This window comes from Drosophila kikkawai, chromosome 3R, assembly GCF_030179895.1.
Source record: "Drosophila kikkawai strain 14028-0561.14 chromosome 3R, DkikHiC1v2, whole genome shotgun sequence".
NCBI classification, from domain to species: domain Eukaryota; kingdom Metazoa; phylum Arthropoda; class Insecta; order Diptera; family Drosophilidae; genus Drosophila; species Drosophila kikkawai.
This window is the reverse complement of record NC_091731.1, coordinates 13,668,345-13,681,850: the sequence shown is the minus strand read 5'-3', so window position 1 is coordinate 13,681,850 and position 13,506 is coordinate 13,668,345. Positions and strand designations below refer to the sequence as shown.

Here is a 13,506-nt window from a genome sequence, read left to right as displayed (position 1 = left end):
CTTACTGCTATATATGTCGGAACGGGCCGGATCGGACGACTATATCATATAGCTGCCATACAAATGTTCGATAAATTTTTAGAAAAAAAATTATATCTTGGCTGTTTTTCAATGTTTTTACATCATTTTTTAGATATAGCCATTTTATATTATTCCAGAATTTTGGTAAAAATTTTATGAAAATCGGACGACTATATCATATAGCTGTCATAGGAACGATCGGGAAATCAGATTTTATAATACAAAATAATATTTTTCTAAGTCAAGGAATCATTTCCGACCCCATAAACCATATATATTCTTGATCAGCATTAACATGCGAATCTTTCTAGACATGTCCGGAAGAAATCGATTTTTTGCCATTTTTGCGAAATTTTATAAGGGGTTACATCATTAAAATTTGCAAAAATGGCCAAAAATGTTGATTTCTTAAAATTTTAAATTTGGTATGCAGTTTTTTTAAATTAATAAAAACTAACACAAAACTGCTTTCCGAATCGAAATTAATGCATTTTTGGCTTAGTTATGATATATTTTAATTGTTACCTGCAAGGGTATACAAACTTTGGCTGGCCAAAGTTAGCTTTCTTTCTTGTTTTTTTTTTAATTTTTTTTTAGTTTCCAGTTTATATTAGCCTAAAACAAATTGTCTTTATAGTTTACATAGATTTGTGATAATTTATTTGTGAACTCTTGAAAAATGTTGAACATTTCTTTGATCGATTTTTTATCTCAGACAAAGGGCTCGATTGTGAACTCCACCACCGAACAGGGCGTGGTCAGCTCAAAGGCCTGCAGCACGGTGGGATGCAGGACGCCAATCTTGCCGATGGCCACGTTGTCGTACATCACATTGGCGCAGCGACCGGGGAAATAGCTGGGATCTGCAAGGATAATAGAATAACCAAATGCACGTGCTACCGATAAACCCCTCGTTTTTGAACTCACCCTCAGCTGCCTGGAGGTAATAGCCCTTGGTCACGCTGCCCGTTTTCCAGGGCACCGATAGCAACTGCATCACGCGATCTAGGAGTCCATGGACCACCTCGAAGCCAGCCGTCTTGTTGCAGTTCACCGCACATACTCGTCGCTCATTGCGGGCCCCAACTTCTGTGCTCTCATCCGCTATTACCACATCGCTGATCTCGAAGAGCTTCAGCGGCAGCGGCATCTTGCGATTGGCCACTATGGTCTTGAGAAGGCCAGGCAACAGGGTTGTGCGCACCACCTGGAACTCCAGCGTCTTGGGATTGCCAATGTGCACGGCCGGAATGGCCTCGATGGGCTTGTTTAGCTTGCGAGCAATGTCATCGCGGGAGCAGAGCGTGAAGGTGAGGGCCTCCGTGAATCCAGCCTGGGCCACCTGTTCACGCAACTGTTCCGTGAGCTTGTTAAGGGGGAACTGCTTGGCTATCTGCATGAAGGCCGGCAAGGACTTCTTTATGTTATTGTAGCCGTAGGCAATGGCCACATCCTCGTAGATGTCACAGGCGTGGATGACATCGTGCCGCGTGGGCGGAATTTTAACCACTAGCGAGTCGCCGCCATCAACCCTGGCCTCCAAGTACATGCGGGTCAACATATCGGCCAGCTTGGCCGCTGGCTCCTCGATACCGATGTAGGCATTGGCACGCTTCACCGAGATCCGTTCCTCACGCACCGCCAACTCGGGATAGGAAACAACGCTACCATCCGGCTGCACCACATCGCACGGCTCCACGGTGAACTTCTGGGCGCAGTGCTCGGAGAACAGGCACACAATGGTGTCCAGCACCACCTTGGCCTTGGTCAGATCCGTGGCCGTGCACTCGATGAACACATTCTTGGTCTGCAGCGAGATCTTGGAGTGGTCGCCGTTGATGATCGGCGGCAGAGAGAGCACCACTCGGTTGGCATCGTAGATCACCGGATACACCGGCGAGTCTCGAATGATGGGCAAGTATTGCTTCAGCTGGGCGTGAGTGGAATAGAAGTCCATCAGCTGGCTGCCGTTCATCTCCTGCTTCTGGTTGAGCGGCACGAACTTGATCTGCTCCGGCGCCAAAGCCTCGTAGCTGAAGGGACCCTGGATGGTGTCGAGATCGTGGGTGCCAATGGCCACCAGCGTGCGCTTGCGGGCAATGTTCTGGTGCAGCTTGTCCTGCAGATCGATGAAGCTGTTGTACGAAGCCTTAGTGAAGGTGACATTCCGAAGCACGGCGGCCACCGCGTGCGGCCGGATCTTTGCCGTCGAAGGGTCAATCTTCAGCACCTGACGCTTAGCTGGCTCCACGAACTCAAACTTGGGTGGCTTGAGCCTGAAATTGTTGAAAACTTTATGTCATGTCCACAAGTGAGAATACCATTGGTCACTCACTTGCCCTGGAACACCAGCAGACCCGTGACCAGGCCCTCCAGACACAGCAGATCGTATCTGTTGGCCGGGATGTCTATTCGGTAGATGATCTCCTCGCTGGCATCCGCTGTCGCCGCCACATCACCCTGCTCCTTGGTCAGCATCTGCTTCTCCGTGGTCTGCAAGGACAAATCAAAAGGCATCAGAGCACGGTCTTGGTCAGATCAATGGCGTATCCTACCACTTCATCCAGCTCCAGGCCAAAGGCAAAGCACAGATCCTGGAACTCGTCATCGGCTGATGCAAAGGGGTAAACATTAGTCTCATCCGCTCGGCGACAACGTGATTACACGTGGACTCCTCAAACTCACTGTAGCTCTTTCCCAGGGCCTCGAAGAGCAGGTCACGTTTTACCCCAATGGTAGGCATGCTGGCACGGTAACTGATAAGTCCCAAGAATTGTAGAAACACGGATTTATTTATTTATTTAATTCTTGGGCTTTGGGTTGCCGCAAAGTTTTTGCTCGGAAAGTAAAGTGTGGCCGGCTTACTGCCCTATTGGCAGCTGGTCACACTTAATGGTTTAAAAATAGCCACAAAACTACCGCATATCGAAGAAAACTGTTCTAGCAGTGCGAAAAAGAAAAAGAAAAGTCCAAAAACACCCTTTTCTAGCTTTGTCCGGTGTTTTCCAGAATGAAAAGTTGAAAAGTACAAAATTTCATGGCGTTGCCATATTACTGAAAATAAACACTTTTGGTATTTTGTCAGTAGGTATATGTTATCGATAACTTATCGGTCACACTACCCGGCAAAAAAATAGCGCGAACATTTTGTACGTCGGAGAAAACTGAAGTGAAATTAATGAAAATATGAGCGCGCGTAAGCACAGAGGTTCTGAAAATATGGAAAACCTGTGTCCCGTGACCCGGTAAGTGCACTCCCCACTGGTATGGCCTCCGTTTATCCTCGAAATGCACGAATTGCAATTGCGCCCGTGACGTCCCACATATGTATGTATGTGTACTTGGAGTGAAGTAAACGAGGTCAAGAAAGTGACTACTAATTAAAATTGCTGGCCCGGGTGCTTGACCCCAGGGCTAGACATGCACTTTTTAATCAATCCCCCCTCCCTTCCGCCCCGTCGCCGTGTCACAGAAAACGCTCAACAAGTAAAAACGGCACTGCTGCTGCTTCGGGCGCTCTGGTTTCCGCCACGAAATCGTCCAACTACGAGCACCCATCATCGCCATCGGCACTCACCTATGAGGCCCTCGAGGAGATGGGCATCGGCATGCTGGACTCTGAGGAGAGCAGCTCGTCCGCCCTTTCGGCCATTGCGCTGGCCATTAGCGCCAGTGCCACCAGCGATGACAACTCCTCCGAGATGACCCCGATGAGCACAAATGTGCCGCCCATGGCACACCAGATGCAGCAACAGCAACGCCGGAGTCTCAACTCAACGGCCGACACCACGCTGGACAGCAGCGTGAGCGGCAACACTACCGTCGTCGAGGACGCCCAGCAGCGGCTGCTGCGCCAGTCGGCCGAGAAGCTGCAGGCGTTGGCGCAGGCCAAGCGCACGGCACTGGGCTCGGAAGGCGGCAGCAGCAACTCGAACTCGCCCGCCAAACGCTTCCGAAACCCCCTTAGCGCCGTGACATGCAATAACCAGAGTGAGTCGCAGTCTCCGCTCAATTTCCAGCCCTCCACCAGCAGGCTGGCTCAGGTGCGGCAGGCAAACAAAGCAGCTGCGGCATCATCGCCACTGCCGCCAACCCGCCGACTTGGGTCCGCGGCAGAAAGCTTCTTTGTGTTTCGCACGCCGTCTATGAGTGCCCACATCAACAGCGGAATCAACTATTTTGACCGGCTGTCGGATGAGATTCTTTTGGGTATATTCAAGTGGCTACCAAAGAAGACCCTGCTGCGGATGGCCACTGTAAGCAAGCGCTTCAACCGCTGCTCCCGTGACGAAACCTTGTGGACACGACTGGATCTTGGCCTGCGCACGTTTCGGCCGGGGGCTCTCGAGCAAATAATGCGTCGGGGTGTTCAGGTGTTGCGTCTGGCCCAGACAACGGTAAGTAGATAAGCCAGCTATAAGTATTTTTTTTTAATGTTTCTTCTCATTCAGGTGCAGGAGCCCGCATTCACACCATCGGCAGCTGCCTTCAAGTCTCGCTTGCAATATCTTGACCTGAGCATGGCTGCCATAAGCAAAAGTTCACTGCGCACGCTATTCTCCCAGTGCCGCCAGCTGAAGAAGGTAAGCCTCGAGAGCACAGAGCTTGATGACGACATCTGTGCAGAGATGGCCAAGAATAAATCCCTGGAGGCGGTCAATATGACCATGGCCAGCGGCCTCACTGCCAACAGTGTGCGGCTGATGATGGAGTCTCTAACGAATCTGAGCAGCTTGAACATATCGTGGACGGACCTCAGTGCCGATGCTGTGACTGCATTGGTCACGAACATATCCCCCAATGTCATTCGCCTGAACATTGCCGGTTGCCGGCGGGTCCTCTTTGACTCTCGTGAGTGTTGCTGGTCCCAAGCTCTTGTGATGAGGCTTATATCTCCTTCTATTTATCTTTCCCAGATGTGGCTACCTTACAGAGACGATGCCCCCAGCTGCTGGAGCTTGATTTATCGGACTGCAATAGCCTCACCCCAGAGGTCATTCCGGCCATAATGAAGTTCAAAATGCTCGAGTATTTGTCCGTTTCTCGTTGTTATCTTATTCCCGCTACTAGATTTATGTGAGTCGACTAACCACCAGCCTGGGAAAGATTTCTAACTTGATAATTTACTTGCAGCGAGCTGAAGGGAATGCCCTCGCTCACCTATTTGGACATATTCGGAATGCTGTCGGATGCTGCCATGGAGGTCCTTGAAAAGCAAATGCCCAAAATGGGGATCAACAAGTTCATACACAGTTCGGTTTCCCGGCCGACTGTGGGGACGCGTCGCACCTCCATCTGGGGCCTGCGCACGCGTGACTAAATCGTAATCCTTCCAATCCACCCCGCTGCCTACCGACACGCAATTGGTTTCGCTGCGCATGCCGCCAACACCGCCTAACACAGCTTTTTATTCTCAAATATCAACAACAACACAAATTGTCACATTTTGCTGTTCTGTTTCATGTTGGGTCACTCATCTGGCTCGCTGAGCGGGGCCACCGGGGTCTCCCACTCCCATTCCTCCCAGGCAACGCAGTTCTTGAGACTCTCCATGAATCCCGTATCGCTGGGGCACCTCACTTCGACGCCAGCCTTGTTGAGTGCCTCGCACTTCCAGTACGCAGTGGGGTCCCAGTCGTTGCGGAAAACTCCAATTTCAAGTTCCGCCTCGGTCTTGCAGCCCGGCCGACCGTTGCCGCTGTAGGCTTGGGCCAGTCCGCAGGAAACCACGAGAAGTGCGCAAAGGGCGAGCTGTAGTTTCATTTTGTTATTTTTTTAATGATGGCCACTGGGGACCTTGCATGTCTTTTATAGGCGCTGCAACGGCACGCTAAAGTGCATTCATTACCAGAAAATGCTTTTATAAGTTGGGCATCAAAGCAAACACACTCGAAACAGCTTGGAATAGATAAGGTTTTTTCCCTTTAAAAAAAAAAATTGTATCTATGAGTCAGTTTTCCATTTATCAAAATCTTTATGCTTAACTTTTTATTCTTAAAAAAATAAAATATATATATATACACAAAATGAACAAGTGTTTTTAATGTTCTGAACACTTACAATGTTTTCTTGTTTATGATTTTAACCCCATTCTTCCACATCTAAAAGAAAGGGTAAGAACATACCGACTTTACTTAATTTTTCAATTCAATTTTCATAAAATTAAAACCAAAATTCTTAAATAAATAAAAATGGCCAAATCTCAAAGAAGATGAATGTAAATTGATAATCTATGAAGTTATAATTTTTTTTCTAAACATTTTGCCAACGTTTCTATGACAGCTATATGATATAGCCTGGCTATATCGACTTGGCTGTTGATGCTGATCAAGAATATATATACTTTATAGCGTCAAAAATGACTTCTTCATTGCCATGCAAGCTTCTGAATAAAATTATTACGCCCTGCAAGGGTATAACAAAATATAACCTGCTGTGGATAAAATGCATACTTAAATTAAATAAATAAATAAAATGTTAAATAATAAATTATTAAAAAACATCGAAACCCCGAAAACATCGATACTTTACAACTATCGATATATTTTAGAAATATGACCAGCTCTAATGAAAAGGCGTTTGGGATTTTAGGCAACATCCGAAGGCGTTTTTGTTATTTCACGTTATCCACACGTAATTTCGGAATTTTGCTGCAGAAAAAACCAAATTGATAATTGATTTCTCGCTTAAAGCGCTCGTCGAAGCTAGTGGAAAACATCCACAGCTTTAACATGGACGAAGACACGGTCCCCAAGCAGCCAACGGACAGGCGTGTAGCCGACCTGGCTGCGGGTCCACCCGGCGTCGATGAGAAAAACGGAAACGAAAAGAGCGAGGACAAGGGTGCTGCGGCGGGTAAGCGCGGCAAATCGAGCTCCCGACGACGGTCCACATCGCGTCGCCGCTCAACATCCCGCGGTCGACCTGATTCCCGCAATGCCGCATCGCCGCCAGCCACGCGGCGGAGGCGCTCCGTATCGCGCTCACCATCTCCACCGCGCCGCGGCCGCTACGACTCGCCGGACTATGGCCGGTATCCACCGCGCCGCCGCTTCGACCGCGATCGACGTCGATCCCCTGACCGCCGGCGTTCTCCGCCACGTCGCGGCAGACGCTACGGACGCTCCCGCTCTCGCAGTATATCCCCGCTCCGGCGAGGTGGACGCGGGATAAGTCCCGCTGGTCGTTGGTCGCCCAAAAAGAAACCAGCTTCGCCACCCTTGCCCCCGCAACAGGGTGGACTGCCCCAGCAAATGGCTCCTGGCTACGGCGTTATGGCTCCACAAATGTACGCCACCGGACCCTACGGAGCTCCGCCCGATGTCTACGGGCACCAGTATGGAATGCCGCCGAACGCGTTTCCGGGCCAAGGATACGGCATGCCAGGACCGCCACCTGGACAGAATAATTTCAGCACTGGATACGGACCTCCTCCCACCGGAGCATGGGGCGTGAATGGTAAGTGGGGAGTGTGGAACTCCAGAGAAAAGTATCTAAGGAGTCTGCTTACATTTCAGAGTACGGCCAACAGGTGTGGTTGCCACAGACTCTGGCCGGAGTGCAGCCCTCGATCTCGGTCCCGGTGCCCGAGGCTCTAGCCCCACAGCAGCACCAGCCGCTCGATACGGCGCCTCCGGCAAAGCAGCTTGAGGAGGAGCAGAAGTCCTCAGCGCTGGATGGCGCAGGTTTGCCGGGACAGGACGGTAAGTGTGGAAATGAAATACAATGCGGTCATTACGAAAATTCACATGCAAACCTCTCACATTATGTTTTATTACTGTTGTCATGATTACACACACTTGTCCTTGTAACTTAAAAGCGCGCAGAAAAGAAATACTGAGAGCTCCCGATTGTAAAGTATATCTAAGAATATATATGTATATAGCCAAGAACTCATGCCGGCTGTCCCGAGCGAGGGTTTAAAAAAAACGAAAAAACGAAAAAAATGTCATTCCGTTCAGATTAGAAAGCGCATTTTAGCCGTTCTTGTGTAGCTGTAGTCGAACGTGGACGCCCCCAACAAGCACTCTTCAGCCCCCAACGAGGACAGGCCGAGCAAGCAAACAAGCAAGGCGGTCAGATCCGAACCCATCCGGCGACTGCATCCATGTGTGTGACTACTACTAGCCGGTGAAATGCACTCGAAAGCGCATTTGTAAATGAAATTTGAACTTGTATTTCTTAATGAGAATGCCTACTGATCGGAGTCCTTTTTTCTATCCCCCCCCATCTATATGACAACCGAACGGCAGCCGTGGCCCAGGAAGCGGAGAAGCAGAAGGATGAGCTGAAGAAGCAGCGCACCAACTATGTGAAGAAGGTGACGATACTCAAGAAGGAGATGCAGGTGCTTAAGGATCAGCGCGAGGACTTGGCTTCCGGCGAGGCCCCACCGTCGCCAACAACTAAGAATTTCATCGAGGAAAACGATCGTCTGCAGGTAAGAGATGAGTACTCTATTCTCAAAATCGGGATTATTAATTATCTCATTTTTTCTTCAGGTGCAAATTAAGAGGAAGCTGGACACCATCGAGAATGTCATAGACATGCTTAACGGCCTCATTGGCTACGAGGATAATGACGATGATCCGCCCAAGCCCAAGCCCAATCTGAAGGCTGCACAAGATCCGCAGAGTAGCCGTTCCCACACCACCACTGACAGTTCCGCGGACAGCTCAGAATCCAGCTCACCGTCTGGCAGTTCGTCGGAATCGTCCTCGGAAGACGAGGATGACGATGAGGAGGAGAACGGTGACAAAGACGGCACACCCACAAATCGGCTGAAGAACCGGGCCATCAAGTCGATGAAGTCAAAGCAGCGACACGGCGAAACGAAGTCGTCATCATCAACAGGTTTGACGCAAAACTACAATTTTCAGTTTTTCGATCCTGAACACCATTGGTGCGAGAGCTGCAGCGTTTTCCCGAAATCTGCGCGCGACTATTTGAAGCACTTGCACAGCGAGGAGCATATGAACCGTGAGACAATCGAGACACCCTGGCATGTGGGCATCGACCACGATCCCTTTCCCGTATACGAGAATGCACCGCTTAAGCGGGTCCCCGTGCGAGGCATGCATTTCCTGGTGCCGGCCAATGCCTGGTACTGCAAGCTCTGCAGCGTCTGGATTGGCGACCTGCACTGTGCCTCGGCCCATCTCAAGTCCAGGCTGCACTCAAATAAATACGAGGTAAGATAAGTGATTTTTTAAGTTTTTTAATGGAGTTTGTAGATTTTTTTAATATATATAAAAATATTTTTTTGCCTTAACCTTACAATAGATAATTTGCTTTTTAATTCCCAACTGGTATGTTGCATTGATCAAATACAGATATTACGAGAACAAGAAACTTGCCCAAGATATCTAAACAAAAATAATTAAAGTCTTTTCTCCTGTCTTTTTTTTATGAAATTTGTTGACATACATTTTGATGTTTTTTTGATATTAAAACACAGGCTTTGCATTTCATGTAGCCCTGAAATTAATGCCTTAATCGATTGACATTCAGAGTGAAAAAATATACTTAAACTTTAAATTCTGGCTGTCTTTCAAGAATGGGCACTCAAGGAACACTTGAACGCAAGGTCTGTATGGTGAATAAAGGCGTGTTTCAAGCGAATTTTTTGCGATTCCTTTTTCTCTTATTTAAAGAAATTGAAATAAATGAAAACAAATTTAAAGTAAATTAAAGAACAAATTGAAATTGGCACTAGGACTTCTGCGGCAAGCAACAGAACTCGACCAAATATATACCTAGAGCGACAAAAATTCATGTAATCCTAGTGATTTAAAAATATTAATTACAAGGAACGTTATGGGATTAGCTTGCTGCAAAAGCACTCCCTTCAAATTGCTATAAATTCGAAAATAGTCTGATTTTGCATATGTTTAACCGCTTAAAACATTGACTAAAGATAAATTACTAGTTACCTTATTAAACTAAATAGCATATAATAACACAAAATTGTTTAAATTTTGTGTTATACTTTGTACTGAAAAATATTTAGAGGTATAGAAGAATCTCCCGAGTGGCTTCTAAATTTTTAAAAATTTGTATTCTAAAATATTTATCAAAATTTAAATTAAAAGCTCCAAATTTTGACAAAAAAAGGTATGTTAAATAAAAATATAATAAAATTAAAAAAAAAGGGTTTTAACTGAGCTGTATCTTTTGAGATAAATATGATTGCAACTCCCAGCTTTTTAAGCTGCTTACTTTTCTTTTTGAATGATCGTCGAAAAGGGGCTTACCAAAACGAAGTAACGGCCAATGAGTGTGTTCTTTTGGAAGAAAAACACGGTCTCGTAGGTTACAAAAACAAAATGTACAAATCGTGGCATACCAAAACATACTGTACACTGTGCGAAGAGCTTTTGCGTTTTGTCTTACTTAGATTTACCTAACTTAAACTATTATATTCTTAGTTTGGAAATACTAAAAAATTATATTTTTTTCCTACAGCTATTCATTAATCAGAATCCCAACTACGAGGCCGAACGGCAGGCAAATCGTGAGCGGGCCATGATACAGCAAAGGGGGAACGATGACGCCAAGAATAAGAAGAGCAGGAAGGACGACGAGAAGGGTTCCAAGAAACGCAAGAAGAAAAGGTAACTATTTTTACTATAACTTAACTTCGATGTTTCGATTCGGTTTTGAAACAATCAGTGTAAATAATCTATTTTTTTCCTGTAAAAACCAGTCGATCATGGAACTTTGATTTTTTTTCGTTTTTTTTTTTATTATGAAAATATGTTTTTGTTGTTCTTTTTTTATGTTATTTAACCTTTATTTTTATTTATTTAATTCATATACATTTTTTTTGTTTCTTCTTATTAATCTTATGAAATTTAAAAATAAATAATTGTAAATCGATAAAAGATCGAAAAAAAATCGATGCATTGAGAATCGATTTTTCCCCATTTCTAGTGTCCCTTTATATTTTCCATTCCTTATTTTTCCTTCTTCTCCCACAGTGGTGATAAGAAGAAAAAGAAGCGCAAGCACGGGAAAAAGAGCAAGCGAAGCACCAACGATGCCAACAGTTCATCATCGAACTCCGACAGCTCGTCGTCGGAGGAGGAGAAGACGCAGCAACCAAAGAAAGGTCGCACCGAGGAAACGTCGAGTGGCCCAGCCGAGAAGCAGGCACCCAGCGCCCCCTCCATACGTGTGAGCATGCGAAAGCAGGAAGGCCCATTGACAACATCCTTAAAGCAGGATGTGCCCTTGCAGTCGCTAGCACCGCCGCCGCCTCCGATCATCAAGGATTCCATAAATGCTGCAGGCCGTGGTAAATGGTCATCGGCCTCCGGCGAGGAACAAAGGGAGGACCAAAAGAAACGGGACGAGGCCATGATACAGCAGTGGAACACTGTCCAGCCGGTAATAAGCGATAGCGAGAAGAAACTGCTGGAGCAGCTCAAGGGCCGGCTGAAGAGCAAAGGTCCGCGCGATGCCGAGGACAATAAATTGGCGATGCCGCATTCAGCCTTTGCGGCTGATGAAAAGTCAAAACGCGGAGGCAGTCGTCGTTCCCGCAGTCCCAAGCGGCGTAGCCGCTCGCGTAGCAATAGTCGCGGTCGCTTTGACCGAGATCGGCGGGATCGGGATCGAGATCGGGACAACAGAGATCGCGGTCGGGATCGGGAGCGAGATCGCGACCGGGACAGGCGTCGCTCTCGCAGTCGTTCCCGCAGCCGCGGTCGCAGGCGCTTCTCTCGTTCACCCCTAAGGAGCAGCCGGCGAAGTCGTTCCCGTGAAAGCCGCCGTCGAAGAAGCCGCAGCCACTCTGAGGATCGCGTGGAGCGTCCAGTGATTAAGCATTCCGAGTTCCGGCCACGTACAGTGCCCGAACGCAAGCCGGAAGTGAAGCGGGACAAGAAGGATGCCGAAAGCAAACAGAAGGCGGCGGCGAAGGCGAGTGCGAGCACCAATGCCGCCGCTGGAGGCAAGAAGCTCCCTTTCATTGGAAAGATGCCAGTATTCAAGAAGCAGCCGGTGACGGCTTCTAGCTACGATGCTGCTACTGCTGCTGCGTACACCAACGGCGCTTTGGGTGTTCCTCCGCCGCCACCACCACCTTTGGGTGATCAGCTAGCTGTTAGGCAACCGGCACCAACTGCAGCCCAGATCCAGATGGCTATGATGGAAGATGCCTTCGGCAATGCTCCTCCCTTCCATCCCGATGCTGGCATGATGGTGGACTATGATGAGCTAATGCCGGATCCTGTCCAATTCGCCCACTTGATGACTACCTGCCCGCCTCCACCACCGCCGGGAGAAGGATCCGAGGGCGAAGGCCGTGACCCGGAAGATGGCGAAGAACGCGAGGACAACGAGGGTGATGAGAAGGACGTTCTGCCTCCGGGCATAGACGAAGCTGAATCTGATCTGGTGCCGCAGCCTCTGGATGCTGCGGAACAACCGCGGGACGGGGAACTGCCCAAGGACTTGGCCGCAGCCCTTGACATCATATTCCCCAGCGAGGGAGCGGCGCAGGAGGAAGCGGAAGAGCCGCAAAGTGTGCCTCAGACAATCACCACCATCGTCGAGGACGAGCCAGTGCTCAGTGAACACAATCTTCAAGACTTGGCCAAGCAGGGTATTCACCTGGTCACCATAGACGAGGCAGCAGAAGCCTCAAAAACAATATCCACTGAGAACACAGAGGAGACACAGAAATTGAACGGAGCCAAGTCGTCCGTAGCAGCTACGAACCTCAAGCAGATGGTAGAAGCGGAGGACATACCGATGCCATGCTCGCCCGTACCGGCGGTGGTCGTCGAGGAGGCAACCAGCAAGCCCATTGCTCTTAAGGAAGCGGATGTCTCAGATATACCAGAGCCACCGGCATCACCTTCCGGCAGCGAGAAGCTGCGTCGCCAGGCGGAGCTGGACGAGTTGGCCATGCTGGGCATTGACAGCAATGACATGGCGGCACAATGTATGTAGTCTCCCTAATCTTCAAATATTACATTTATATTTCATTTTATTGTATTCCCCAGTTGTAGATGCGTTGTAAGATTTGGATTGACGGGACGCTGTTGAATTGATCCCATCATCGATTGACACATCGGGTTGGCCAATAAGGAACGAAACAGTTTTAGTTTTTAATTTCGACACCTACGTATGAGTGTTTATGTGACGGAATGTTTTAAATAAATGCGCATATATGTATGTAATATATGTATGAAGGATACTAGAAAATTGATCTTTAAATTAAAATATTGGTTGCTAACTTTTAGAAAAAGGGTCATTATAGAAGCTTTATGCATTTTTGGCTTAGTATGAATGATTTTTGATTCGATAACTCATTTAAATTTCGGCTTTTCAAAGTTAGTTTCCTTTCTGGTTACTATAAATTTCTGTCCTGAACTTTAAGAATGATGTTCCAAGAAATATAATCTTGTCTGTACAGTAAAGTCCAATGTACCTAACATTGGGAGCATATGAAAAGGATTTTAGAAACAAGAGTATTAC

The 13,506-nt window shown here is 47.6% G+C and overlaps 4 protein-coding genes across 8 annotated transcripts; 2 read left to right on the top strand and 2 right to left on the bottom strand.

The window, feature by feature from the left end:
• Nucleotides 1-658: 658 nt before the first annotated feature.
• beta-PheRS (phenylalanine--tRNA ligase beta subunit) lies at nucleotides 659-2,909 on the bottom strand. The gene is made up of 5 exons (XM_017180886.3): nucleotides 2,707-2,909; nucleotides 2,577-2,632; nucleotides 2,357-2,514; nucleotides 949-2,297; nucleotides 659-884 (listed from the first exon to the last, which is right to left on the bottom strand). Exons 1-5 carry the CDS (start codon nucleotides 2,762-2,764, stop codon nucleotides 733-735), a joined length of 1,773 nt encoding a protein of 590 aa, XP_017036375.1. The 5' UTR covers nucleotides 2,765-2,909; the 3' UTR covers nucleotides 659-732.
• A 159-nt stretch (nucleotides 2,910-3,068) lies between these two features.
• Skp2 (S-phase kinase-associated protein 2) lies at nucleotides 3,069-5,463 on the top strand. Its single transcript, XM_017180888.3, has 5 exons — nucleotides 3,069-3,266; nucleotides 3,494-4,418; nucleotides 4,473-4,872; nucleotides 4,938-5,097; nucleotides 5,155-5,463. The coding sequence occupies exons 1-5, from the start codon at nucleotides 3,208-3,210 to the stop codon at nucleotides 5,339-5,341; spliced, it is 1,731 nt and encodes a 576-aa protein (XP_017036377.1). The 5' UTR covers nucleotides 3,069-3,207; the 3' UTR covers nucleotides 5,342-5,463.
• On the bottom strand, nucleotides 5,385-5,784 carry LOC108084606 (uncharacterized). The gene has a single exon (XM_017180889.3). It carries the CDS (start codon nucleotides 5,782-5,784, stop codon nucleotides 5,491-5,493), a length of 294 nt encoding a protein of 97 aa, XP_017036378.1. The 3' UTR covers nucleotides 5,385-5,490.
• An 816-nt stretch (nucleotides 5,785-6,600) lies between these two features.
• Nucleotides 6,601-13,233, top strand: LOC108084574 (zinc finger matrin-type protein CG9776). 5 transcript variants are annotated; one of them, XM_070286604.1, is made up of 8 exons: nucleotides 6,601-6,654; nucleotides 6,714-7,479; nucleotides 7,539-7,724; nucleotides 8,274-8,461; nucleotides 8,523-9,212; nucleotides 10,486-10,634; nucleotides 11,001-12,970; nucleotides 13,032-13,233. In XM_070286604.1, exons 2-8 carry the CDS (start codon nucleotides 6,753-6,755, stop codon nucleotides 13,046-13,048), a joined length of 3,927 nt encoding a protein of 1,308 aa, XP_070142705.1. In that variant the 5' UTR covers nucleotides 6,601-6,654; nucleotides 6,714-6,752; the 3' UTR covers nucleotides 13,049-13,233. The 5 variants fall into 5 exon arrangements, with proteins under 5 accessions (XP_070142705.1, XP_017036333.1, XP_070142706.1 ...); XM_017180844.3 differs by having other exon boundaries at nucleotides 6,620-7,479; nucleotides 13,038-13,233; XM_070286605.1 differs by lacking the exons at nucleotides 6,601-6,654; nucleotides 6,714-7,479; nucleotides 7,539-7,724 and adding an exon at nucleotides 7,943-8,130.
• Nucleotides 13,234-13,506: the final 273 nt, after the last annotated feature.

What these genes read in the sequence shown, in the direction of transcription:
- beta-PheRS (XM_017180886.3), bottom strand. Translation starts at nt 2,764, where the DNA reads ATGCCTACCATTGGGGTAAAACGTGACCTGCTCTTCGAGGCCCTGGGA. An exon ending in GGCCCTGGGAAAGAGCTACA is followed by an intron (nt 2,633 to 2,706) that starts GTGAGTTTGAGG and finishes CCTTTGCATCAG; the next exon opens with CCGATGACGAGTTCCAGGAT. An exon ending in GCCTGGAGCTGGATGAAGTG is followed by an intron (nt 2,515 to 2,576) that starts GTAGGATACGCC and finishes TTGTCCTTGCAG; the next exon opens with ACCACGGAGAAGCAGATGCT.
- LOC108084606 (XM_017180889.3), bottom strand. Translation starts at nt 5,784, where the DNA reads ATGAAACTACAGCTCGCCCTTTGCGCACTTCTCGTGGTTTCCTGCGGA.
- Skp2 (XM_017180888.3), top strand. Translation starts at nt 3,208, where the DNA reads ATGAGCGCGCGTAAGCACAGAGGTTCTGAAAATATGGAAAACCTGTGT. An exon ending in TGCGTCTGGCCCAGACAACG is followed by an intron (nt 4,419 to 4,472) that starts GTAAGTAGATAA and finishes CTTCTCATTCAG; the next exon opens with GTGCAGGAGCCCGCATTCAC. An exon ending in GCGGGTCCTCTTTGACTCTC is followed by an intron (nt 4,873 to 4,937) that starts GTGAGTGTTGCT and finishes TATCTTTCCCAG; the next exon opens with ATGTGGCTACCTTACAGAGA.
- LOC108084574 (XM_070286604.1), top strand. Translation starts at nt 6,753, where the DNA reads ATGGACGAAGACACGGTCCCCAAGCAGCCAACGGACAGGCGTGTAGCC. An exon ending in TGCACTCAAATAAATACGAG is followed by an intron (nt 9,213 to 10,485) that starts GTAAGATAAGTG and finishes TTTTTCCTACAG; the next exon opens with CTATTCATTAATCAGAATCC. An exon ending in AAGAAACGCAAGAAGAAAAG is followed by an intron (nt 10,635 to 11,000) that starts GTAACTATTTTT and finishes CTTCTCCCACAG; the next exon opens with TGGTGATAAGAAGAAAAAGA.